Here is a 12,428-nt window from a genome sequence, read left to right as displayed (position 1 = left end):
TGTTCTGACTGCTGTGACACTCTCCAGTCAATGTCTGGGTAGTCTGGGGATGTTCAGCAGCGGTACCCAGATAGCTGTCCGGTTAAGTGAGGACAGCAAAAAGGCTGCTGTCTAGAGAATGACAGGAGACAGGGACAGAACCTGTGGGGATGGGGATAAACTTTGTCCCTGTGTCAATTTCTAATGCAGACCAGGATGTTTGGAAAACAAGCAAAAGTGCTGGCCATATCTTCTTGCAAGGGGACTCCTGTGCATTCCTGCTACCAGCACGTCTTCTGAGAGGACATTTTCTATTGTGGGAAGGACTATGGAAGACAGGGGAGCTAGACTAAATCTTGAGGCTTTTGGTGACTTAAAAATCATAACAGTGCTTCATAGGGCATATTTCTCCCCCACTAGGGCATACAGAGTGGGTTGTATTTTATAACACTGGACATTTTAACAGGATGTATTAGGGTTTCTTCGAGCTATTGTTTGGGTTTGAAGGTTAGAGGGTGGCGGGGGGGGGGGGGGGGGGTTCAATTGCTCGTTGTTATTATTTTCTATTTGTGATTTATAAACAACAGTTCAATACTTCGCCAGATGAGGACAGAGCTGTGTTCAGTTAACTGGGAAGCTATCCAGGTACCACCCCTGAATATCGGTGGTACCCAAGTAACTCCCAGCAGCCACTCCATGCCTAGGAGATTCAGTGCCAGTTCCTGGATCAGGACTGGCAACGAATATCCAGGTCTAATTCAGCCAGCAGTGGCCAACGTTCATAAAAACCCACTGCCAGAGGAATATCGCTTGCTAAATGTTGGAATCCATCTAATCTAAAAAAGGCCATGTGATGCTGAAGCTGAAAGAATCCTTTTGGATATTTTCCTGTACCTGTATTAACATGTTTCACTATTCTAATGAACCACTGAGTGGCTTAAAGGGGAATAAAAAAAGGGCTCAGGGAAGGCAGAAGGACCTTTTTAGAGTCACCTCCAGGCACTCGAGCTATCCAATTAGCTTATATTCAGTCAATGCTGGTGTGATCCTAGAAGCAGAATCAAATATTCTGCTGCAGAGAGGGGTCAATTCTTTCTCAAGTGTATGGGATTTAATCTGATATGTATAATGGACCAAGGGAAACCAGGTTCATTTAGATAAGTGAGAAAACTTTAGATGTTTTCATAGTCAGGAAAATACACCATCTTATCCAGGGCTGCCGAGAGGGAGGGGCAGGGGGGACAAAATTCCCCAGGCCCGGACCTCCAAGGGGGGCCCGGCACCGTGTTCCCCTCTACCCGCCCCCCCTCCATCAACCACCAGGCTGGTCCCCACTGAATTCAAATCATAGCGCCTCACCTCGACCTCGCTCCATGTGAAAGAGAGCGGGACACGGAGGGAAGGCCCGAAGGGAGGCGATCTGCAGACTGCCGCTGCTGCACTTCTTTCACACGGAATGAGGTCGAGGTGAGGCGCTATAATCGCTATGATTTGAATTCAGGGGGACCTGGCCAGGTGGTGGATGGAGGGGGACGGCAGCAGTCGGGCCCCAGGGGTGTGGCCTTGCCCTGGGACCGGCCCAGTCTCTGGGCGGCCCTGACCTTGTCTTCTGCTTAGCACACAAGCACTATAGTATTGTCTGTGTTAGTGGGTCTCTGCTGCTGTTAGGCCCCAATGCTCAAAACTCTGGCGCTGTACTACACAACAGTGGAAAAATACTGCTACAACAGCATGGCGAAGGAACTCCCTAATGCTTAACACTAATGATGTGCAGATTTAGGTGCACTGTTAACATTGAGTATTATGGAGTTTGGCAGGAGGACAGTGTCTGGCAGGTGTGCTGAAGAGTTGTGCATTAAGCACAGCTCTTCAGTGCATGCCCAGAGTGCCAGAGGAGAAAGAGGAAGAGGGCGCTGGTTGCAAGAGCTACACAAGGCAAGACTTTCCTGAATGTAAATGTGAGACTCCAAAAAAAAAACCAAAACTCTTCAGAATGCGAGAGAAATGGCACTACAGGTAACTCGTCTTTAGCTAATAAGTATATATTTTGCTGAAGACACATAGGTGCTGATGGAAGCAAACCAGATTGTATCTGTGCGTCTGGGCATAAGATGGTCATAAAAGTGTGGCTTTTTAATTTTATTGAATGTTGTTCAAGCTCACCCTGAATGAGGAGTTCTTCCCACACCAAAGACATATATAGCACTGGTTGTATTCTTTCAAACAACTTCAGCAGAGCCTGCCTGCCTCAGTGAGCACTGCGGTCGCCATGACATGAAGAGGGGAGGGCAGGGGAGAGAAGAGGGTTTTCAGCTGTCCACTGAGCAGTGGGGAGGAATGGGAAGTGAGCTGATTAGCATTCATTTGTATGCTCAATATGCTCATTGTTTCACGCGCTCGTCAGCTGTCACAATTCTGCAGTTGCAAATGTGGGTGCTAGTCCGGCGCTAATGGCCTCTAGCGCCTGCATTTGCTTTTGAGCATCGGGGCCTTAGTAATTGAGATGAGAAAAGGCAAAATAGCAGCTTTATCCTGGTTATTTGATCCTGGCCATCAGTCATATGTAACTGAGCTGGGGTAGCTACTTCATTAAGATTCATTCTTGGTTAACTTATTAAGGAACTGCCATGACTCTTGATCAGGGAGACATTACTGAGAGATCATTTTTACCTAGTCATTTTTTTTCCACCAAAGGCACTTTTTAAGATTTGCAGCATGGTCTGACAGAGCAATAGAGATAAAAGGAGAAAAATGGACTGCCAGGCTAAGCAGAAAAGGATTCAAGGCAGTTCTGCTAAGGGAAACTGTCATTTTAGCTCAGCAGCAGGGTCTTGAGGTGTAACTAGAAGGAGAATTCTACACCAAGAAATAATAATTAAAATAGCTTGTAGAATTTTTTTTTAAGTTGAGCAAAATTTTGCGTACTTTGTCAAACTAACTCTATACAAGCACTGTCTTATAAGTGACCATTTATATTACAATACAGAAAAGTATTATTAGACATAGGTGAAGTTTTGTGTTTGGGCCAAAGTCTGCAGGAGTACTCTCAGGGCCGTGCCAACATGGTAAGTGGGGTAAGCACCGCAGGGGGGCGCCGACCTCTGGAGGGCGCAGCCATGGTGCGGTGCTTGCCCTACCGGCACCTTTTTCCTGAGGTCAGCTCACTTGCAAAATGTTTTACTTGAAGCTGTGATTCTCCTCTCTCCCCTGCCCTCCCCTCTTCATGTCATGGCGACTGCAGTGCTCACTGAGGCAGGCAGGCTCTGCTGAAGTTGTTTGAAAGAATACAACCAGTGCTATATATGGCTTTGGTGTGGGAAGAACTCCTCATTCAGGGTGAGCTTGAACAACATTCAAATTAAAGAGAACAGCCAGGTTTGGAGGGAGGTGTGCAAGTGAGACTGGGGAGAAATAAAAACTAAATAGTGTAATTGTTAAGATCATTGAAGAAGCAACGCCTCGAAGGCCAGCACAGGACTTCGTCTGACGGGGGTTGGGGTCCCCCGTCAGCACAGGTACTTGACGGCGGCGGGGGACGGTTTTCGCCGAGAAGGGGGGTCGACTGGGTCGCGGAAGGGGGGTGCAGTGGGCTGTAACACAGGGGGAGGAGTAGGGAAACATGTTTCTCTACTCCTCCCCTGACGTCAGTGCGTGCCTGCCTGCCTAGCAGACCACCTCCGAGGGAGGCACAGTCCCAGGCACATCCTGTTGGAGGTGAGAATTATTATATAGGATTATTTGCAAGAAAGGCTTTCGCAAGAAAGGCTTGTAAGCCTTGCCATGATTGCTATTGAGAATGATATATGTGCCCAGTTAGATATCAAAGATTTAATTACTAATTTCGTGAACATGAAAGCACAAAAAGCTAAGTGGTTGTAAACTCTCTATTTGTTCAGCAATCCCACAAAGATGCACTCCATCTTTCAGCTCCTATTTCCTTTGCATCTTGTGCCACACGGGGGGGGGGGGGCGCCGCCAACTGATAGTCTGCAGGGTGGCACCACAGACCCTAGGCACGGCCCTGAGTACTCTTAAATAGTACATTATAAGACAGTACCCAATGCTCCTCCCCCCCTCTCCGATCACCTCAAGCAGGGCCACTCTTTCTTCTGGCCCAAGCCTGACTCACCCAGTGTCCCTTCTTTAAAGTTGTTCCCATTTCCTTCAGCCCATGCTGCAGCAGCTGACACCTGTTTGCTGATGCAATGCTGTGACTGTCGCATCCTTTCAACCTATGGCGGCCGACCTCTTGCCATTGCATTGCTAAGTGGTATGGAATTCTCCTAGGAATAAAACATACAAAGACTTAGGTTGTAGATCTGTGACTTGTTGCAGTGAGCTTGCTGCCATTACCTATGGCTTATATAAAATTCTCTCTTCTAGAATGCACAACAACAAAGCTAATTATATTTGACCTTTTTTTAAAAAAAAAATATCTATTTGAACTGGCTGTCACTTAACTGATTATCATTGTTCTCCATTTGTACTGCTCTTCGCTGTGCTACATTAGTGGTACAGTATCCTGGAATAGGGTGCTGAATACATTTTGCTGTATTCTGCAATACTCCTAGAGACCTGTACATTGAGGAGCCGATGCTCAGAACCAAATGCGGGTGTTAGAGGTGATTAGCGCCAGATTAGCGCCTGCATTATTAGGTGCAGAATGATTAGAGGCTGTATCACGGGAGACAACGTGAATGCCGAGGATTAGCGCAAATAGAATGCCAATGTAGTCAAATGGATGTTAATGAGGTCGTTTCCTGTTGCCGCCGAATGCTCAGAGAATAGCGCACAAAACAAAGCTGCCTTACCGCTGAAAATATAATGCCAGCATGGAGCAGGCATTAAGATGTTTGAAGAGAGGATTTCTCATGATTCTTTTTTTTTTAATCTGCTGGTTTTTATATAATTTGGAAGCTGAAGGAAGCCTGTGCAAGCCCCTCAGCGCTGGTAGTGAGAAACAAATGTGTACGAGTCAAAGCAAATTCAAAAATGTAAGCATACATTGGTGCCTATTTCCTGCGTTTAAATATAAGCCTTCAAGTTAAAAAAAAAAAATTTGAAATGCTTATATTTAAAGGTGCAGACACCAATGTGTGCTTCACGTTTAGGTTTGCAAGGTGCATGCACTCAGGAGCTGAGCTTACTGCGCAACTCTTCTGCGCATGCGCCAAACATGTTTCTCCCCCCCCTTGCTTTCGCTTATACAATGTGCATATAATTTGAATACCATACCCTTTGAGCATTGGTGAGCTAGGTTTCTGTGCTGGTCCAGCAGTATGGTTTCTGCACTGTTGGCTTACCGCAGGAGTTCTGAGCTTCTGTCCCTGAATGCAATAAAGAGTTTGATATTTTAACACTTCCAATGATTCCGTGCTCTTCCTTGCCAGTGACTTCCATAGTAGAACTTGGGCTCTCATAAAGCACATTGCTTTTATTTACTTCTGGTTTCCAGTCTTTGTAAAAGTTCCCATATCCCACATTACTCCCAAGTTCCACTTTTGGAGGTTAGGCAGTGTGCCCCTAACATGAGTTTGTAGTTAATGATTAGAAAATCCAGTACAGTTAGATATACAGGTGGGAGTTCTGAGGGGCATCTTTTTGGACATTGTAGCTTGTGGATCAACTAATCAGTTTTTGTACTTTTGTTTTGCAGTCACACCCACTCTCCTGGTTCTATGGCAGCTGTCAGGGAGTGGTCCTGTGCTCGCTGCACATTTCTGAACCCTGCAGGACAGCGCCAGTGTTCAATCTGTGAGGCACCACGTCAGAAACCAGACCTCAACCACATCCTGCGGCTCAGTGTGGAGGAGCAGAAATGGGCCTGTGCCCGATGCACGTTTAGAAACTTTCTTGGCAAATGTGCTTGTGAAGTATGTGGATTCACTCCAGATCCTCTACCGGGTGGGTCACCACTGCCTGTTGTGAACGGTGTCATACCCAAACCCAGCACTGTAGCAGAGCCTAAGGGAATATCTAGAGAGGAGGTGACACAGAAGGCAGAAACGGACAGTGAAGATTCTGACACAAAAAGTCCAGAAGAACCTGAACCAACTAATGGCTGGGCTTGTCAGCGTTGCACCCTGCATAACACCCCTGTTGCCAACTCATGCTCTGCATGTGGGGGGCCTCGAAAGCTTTCCTTGCCAAAGATTCCTCCTGAAGCACTGGTGGTGCCTGAAATTACTCCTCCTGCTGGGTTTCAGATAACTCCTACGGTGTCTCAACCGAATGTTCCAATAGAAACCTCAGATAGTGACCCTAATGGCTGCGCAAGTATGGTAGTGGAACAGGAAACTCAGAAAATACCAACCTATAGCTCTTTCTCTCCAGGCCTTCAGAATAATCCTGTACCACGGAGTCGAAGGGAAGTACCACCTCAGTTGCAGCCACAGGTATCTGATGCATCCCAAGCCACCTCTCAAAAAGCCACTGGACAAAAGGGATCTCCTCAGGGTCAGACTCGGCCACTGGCTACCACCCGGTTCCCAGAGCAGATGTCTAAACGGTTGAGCACGCTTGAGGAAGAGATGGAAGCTTCAGCTTCTCAGTGGACATGTAACACCTGCTCCCTGCTGAACTCTTCAGCCACTACAAAGTGTGCACATTGTGCTGCACAGAAAGGAAGTGACATTATAGACTTGACAGGTGACACAGTCCGGTATACCCCTTGCAGCCCATCTAGTCCAGATTTTACTACCTGGTCATGTTCCAAATGTACCCTGAAGAACCCCACTGTGACTCACAAGTGCAAAGCCTGTGGCTCCTCAAAACTTCAGGGGTTTCAAGAGCACAGCATGGCGAATGATCAAACACTTAAGTGCTCTGAGTGTAATTTGGAAAAAGGGATGGGGTGTGGATCATCGGGCACCTGTTGCTGTAGTAGCAAGCCCTTAACCTGGAAAACACCTCGTCTCTTCCCTTCCCAGCCTCTCCCAAGCATGGACAAACTGAGTCGCTGGTCCTGTCCTGCCTGCACACTGCTCAATGAACTGAAATCCAAACACTGTGTGGCATGCCACACCCCACAGCAATATGTCATGCAGCGTAAGGGAGCCAAGCCACTCAAGAGACGAGAGAGTATGCACGTGGAAAAGCGGCGACAAACTGATGAAGGTGAAGCCAAGGCATTGTGGGAGAATATTGTCACTTTCTGTCAAGAGGTGAGTTCTGACATCTTTCTTTCTTTCTCTCTCTTTCTCTACACACAGACGCACACAACAGTGAACGGGTAAATAAAAAAAAGTGAACCCTTTCATTTTACCTCATAACATAAGTTATTGTTCACCTATTTAAATCAAATTTTCAGTAAACCTGCAAAAATGTATTGAAACTAAAGTAATAACAGTACACATTACCGAATCCTAATGCTGTTGTCATCTTGTAAAACACAAGACTCAAAAATTGGAGCAAAACATAAGTTATGCAGGGTACATTTAGCAAAAACATTTTGACTTTTTTCTATTAGTAACAAACACAGAGCTACTCCTGCAGAGTAAAAAAGGTTAATTTTAGTCACAGAATTTGTTCAAAATGTCCTTGAGCAAACACACAAGCATGAGGATGTGTACTCTGCTGTCTTACTGCAGCGTCAATCATACATTGATCCAGTTATATGTCTGTATGTATGTATATTATGTATGTATTTTACCATACAGGAAGTACTGATCTTGTAGTGAGCTGAGCTGAGATGCCTGTATATACTGTTTAATACATCGTTTAGCCCTTTGTAGGTATGTTTTACAGTAGCTTGGCTAGTGAACTTGAAAGACTTTTTAAAATGTCATACCTTAGCACAAAATAGTTGGTTGTTCATTGTGATAAGAAATGAGATAAATGTTATTCTCTAAAGATACTTAGTTCAACAATTACACAGTTCGTTGAGTAATATCGTGCTGACTGTGCCAAACTGGATAGCTTTCTGCAGAACATTTCTGGAATTTCCTCAGATAGTTCTGAGCAGATGTGCACCCCTAGCGTGCCTCAAACCTTTTCTCTGCAGTAACTGCTGAGTGAGTTTTCCATCTCTTCTTAGCAGCCTGCTGTAGTTTTGGAATGTTTCTGTCTTTATCAAATATGCCTCACTGAATTTTTTCTTTTGTTTTAGTCTCTGGCCAGGCATTTCATCTATTACTTGTTTTTATTTCCATGTCAGGTGTTGTGTCCACATCAAATTTTTTTCTCTTGACCATTTTTTCTGTTCACGGTTGTTTCTTGTTTTGATTTAGTCTCTTACTGTGACATGGCTGAGAGGCTACTGCCAAATTTTAAACAAAAATCTGGTAGAACCCTAGTTTTTTGTGCCTCATAACAAGAAAGCTAGATCTCAAATGTAGGGTTTAAACATGGTGCAACTGCCACATCATTCTAGCCATGGAGTCTTCATTGAAGAGGGCAGAGTCTTCTAATGATTATACTAACATCCACCTGAAAAATCCAAAATTCCTGAATCTTATTGATGAGAGAGGGTTTTGGGCTGTAGAGCTAAATTTGAAGATTTTGACTACATATGGTGAAGTATACACACCAGTGTGCCTAGAAATAAAAACATTTTTCCAAGTCTCTCCCTTGAGGACGATGAGCATAAATTACTGTTCTAGCTGGTCAAAGCTAAGGAATGCGGAAAGCAATTGATTAGAACATATAGGATGTAATTTTATGAAGCTGAGTACTTTTGTGGTGAGTGTTGGTGAGGTATGGTCTGAGAGGAATGTGGGCAGAGTTCGCAAGTTTATACATTGATTAGCTTATTTTATAATCAGTGTGTGCACTTGTGAACTTTACACGTGAGCATTTACACCTTTTTTTGAGCAATTTCAAATGTACACCTGCCATGTACAGTAGTATTTTATAAAGATACATGGTGGAAAAGCCCTAAAAACATAGCTTTTTCAAAATACATTTAATGACAATGCAGAATAAAGGAAAAAAAAATTTAGGAAAGAGATGCCAGTCTTATAGCTTGAATTATGATACATATTAAGCGTGTGGTTATTCAGGATTATTAGTTTACTAATTACTGTATGTTTGATTTGCTGTGCTTTCCTATCAATTATTGGATTTCCTAGATGTTGTTATGAGTGTTTTTATATGTTTTAAATTTTTTCTTTTATGTAAACTGTTCTGTTTTGCTAGCAATAAGTAACGGTATAGTAAATAATAAATGATAAACGATATATATGGTGCTGAAAGTTAAGTGCTACTTCTGCGCCACATTTTTGGTGCAGAGAAACGTTCTAGTGGATATAAGGCACCAAAACAGGGCGCACACAGCAGATCTGTGCGAAAACACACTTACGTGCTCGTTTATAGAATAGTGCCTAAGTGTTTCTGTGCAGATCTGCAAATGGGGTGGGGCATGGACATTTCCTTAAAATGCACACAGTGTGTTAGAATTTGGGGGATCCACGTCCCAACTTGTGTGCCAGGATTTACACCTGGTTTAACTCCTCATGCCCAAAATTGAGTGCAGATCCTGGTGCTACTTGCTGTTCTATAATGGGCACCAATCCCAAAATGCCTGTTATAGAATACCGTTCATCACCAAATTATGAACGCCATTTATAGAATTTTCCCCAGAGTGCCTAGTTGGTCTCTTAATCTAGGTGCCCTGTTATAAAATTACTCTCTTGAGGCTTTTGTCACTACAGTTTGTAGGTCATTTATTGCCTTGGAGCAGAAAGGCTGGTGTGGCTCAGGGTGTCCAGTCTTTGTGAAGATGTCCAAAGGCAACAAAGTCAATGAGACTGTTGACTTGATAAAGACTTCTGCTATACCCTCCAGACTCACTCATTTTCCACAGTAGTGGACTGCCACTTCATCAAGATGCAGTCTCCAAGTCAAAGGCCAAGAGCAGCAGTTTCCAATGCTTCATCAAAAGGACAGGAGATAGCCCAAGGTTCACATATCTCTACAGCCTGAAACCTCCTCACCTTTCAGCCAGCCAGCCTTTTCAGGGAGCTTTCATCCGTTTCTTGCAGTAGAAGGAAGGCTTAATTATTCAGTAAGTCTTTTGGAGGCAAATGACAAATGGGAATTAAAGATCATAAATAAAAGATATTGCCTAGTTCCCATCTGATCATCCCACCCCTACTTTCTGTCTGGGCTGCCTGTATAAGGTTCCCTCAGCAAGAGGAAAAAATCTTTTCTATGACAAAAAGTAGAGGAACAGGTTTTAGAGCCAGAAATCAGCAAAGGCTTCTCTACTCCAGGTATTTCTTAATGCTAGAGAAGTTGGGAAGTATGAAACCTGAACACATTTATGTTTCTGGAAATGTTCAAAATCAGTTCACTGAACCACCTTCTTTCTCTTCTAAATATGAAAGACTGCTTATCATCCCTGGATCTCAAAGATGTTTATACTCACATGCTGATTCATCCCCTGCAGAAGAAGGTTCTCTGCTTCATAATGAAAGGAATTCACACAACCCTTTTCAATTCTCAGGCGCCTTGAGAGTTTTCACAAAATGTTTGTCTGTAGAAGCTGCGCCCACCTTTGAAGAAAAAGAAACTTTTTATTCTTCCTTTTGTAGACTCTTGGTTTGTAAAATGCTGGTCTTCCAAGGAGGTCAAACAGTCTCTTCAAATGAGAGTTCAGTTCATAGAGTTCCCCAGGTTTTGCCATAAGCTATTCAAAATCTACCTTTCAACCACTGCAATAGCTTGAGCATACAGAGCTGACAAAAGTATTAGGTTCCTTAGGCTAACTTTCAGCCTGCATCCCCCCTCAAATTAAATTTCAGGACCCGAGATCTTCACTTTGAGATTATTCCAACATCACTTCTCCATGTTAAACTTTGTCCTCATTATGATATATACAAAACAATTTCCAAAAGCCATGTTCCTGGGTCAGCCCAAAATGGCACTAAAATAAAGACCCATCGGTGGATTGAAAAGAAGAGGAAGTCTGAAACTGACCTGGAGAAGCTCATTCAAGAGGAATCTATGCAGTACCTGAGAAGAGATGGAAACTTGGTACAATGAATAGTACTAAGCCACCTAGACTACTGTAATGGAATCTATGCAGGATGCAAAGAACAAATTATAAAGAAACGTTAAACTGCTCATAACACCGCGGCCAGGTTTGTATTTGGAAAAACAAGATTCGAAAGCGTCAAACCCCTACAAGAAAAACTGCACTGGCTCCCAATCAAAGAACGCATAGCATTCAAAATCTGCACTCTGGTTCATAAAATTATCTATGGTGAAGCCCAGGGATATATGACAGACCTCATAGACCTACCAACCAGAAACACAACAAAATCTACACTCACATACCTAAACCTCCACCACCCAAGCTGCAAAGGACTCAAATACAAATCAACCTATGCATCCAGCTTCTCCTATATAAGCACGCAACTATGGAACGCACTACCAAACGCCGTGAAAACAACGTTTGACCTATCAAACTTCCGGAAATCACTAAAAACTAACTTGTTCAAAAAGGCATACCCTAATGGTCCAACCTAAATGCCTGAACCCTGCAACACAACGAAACTAATACTCGAACTGAACATAACTTAACTCTTCTTCCTTTCAATTCCCTAATGTGTCTGTCACACATGATCTTTTTCTATGCCACAATATCATTCTGTATCTGTCATACAGGAATTGGCGATCGCCTTCACGGTACTATGTAAGCCACATTGTGCCTGCAAATAGGTGGGAAAATGTGAGATACAAATGCAACAAATAAATAATCCAGACAAAGCTTGTGCCCAATGTGCAAAGATGCATTAAAGGAACTAAGAGAGAGAGAGAAAGATTTATCTGGGTAAATAGACTGAGAATTGTAAATCCTTTTCAGATAAAAGTGCATGCTGATGGCTTTTGAGTGTTTGTCTGTTGGGGACCTATTGTGCTTGAGGTGCAGCTACTATTTGCCATCCTAGGCATTTGCCTGTTTGTTAAGCCAGCCATGCCAGTACAATGGAGTCCTAATAGATATCCAGGTGGGAAAAACTTTTCTCTTGGATCATAGATTAGATACTTTGATAGGGATCACCAGGAATCTTATGAGCAGACCAAGTTCCTCAGGTCACTTTCTCATGGTGTTGCTCAATCATACTTCAGGAGACACTAAAGTTCCAGTAGGTCCAGTTGACCCATCTTCTGAAATTAGAATAAATGGCTGGGTTCTTTGCTCTCTTCAGTGGTGAAGATGTTCAACAATCTAATTCAGGGATTTCATTGCATCAGCCTTACCATCAAGTGATATTAACCACAGGTACATCAGATAAAGGACCAGAAGCTTATCTCTTTGCACATAGGAAGTTTTTATGAGGAGGGTAAAGTCAGATCAGTCTTCTAGAGCTGTCTTACTAGGAATCTAAATTGCCAACCAAGCGATTATGTTTAATATAAACAAACAAGAGGGGACTGGATCCTACTTCCTCTGGAAGTCTCCTCACTGTTGGAAGATAACAAGACATTTCTACTGTTCTGCTCCA

At 43.5% G+C, this 12,428-nt stretch overlaps 1 protein-coding gene across 3 annotated transcripts in view; it reads left to right on the top strand.

The window, feature by feature from the left end:
* CAPN15 (calpain 15) overlaps nucleotides 1-12,428 on the top strand; it is a 248,044-nt gene that overhangs the window by 161,926 nt on the left and 73,690 nt on the right. For all 3 annotated transcript variants that reach the window (XM_030211465.1, XM_030211463.1, XM_030211464.1), the window contains one exon: nucleotides 5,636-7,142. In XM_030211465.1, the coding sequence (XP_030067325.1) occupies nucleotides 5,658-7,142 (1,485 nt within the window). In that variant the 5' untranslated portion in view covers nucleotides 5,636-5,657. The remainder of the gene's footprint in view (nucleotides 1-5,635; nucleotides 7,143-12,428) is intronic.

This window comes from Microcaecilia unicolor, chromosome 8 (genome assembly GCF_901765095.1).
Source record: "Microcaecilia unicolor chromosome 8, aMicUni1.1, whole genome shotgun sequence".
Taxonomy (NCBI): Eukaryota; Metazoa; Chordata; class Amphibia; order Gymnophiona; family Siphonopidae; genus Microcaecilia; species Microcaecilia unicolor.
This window is presented reverse-complemented; position numbering and strand designations above follow the sequence as displayed.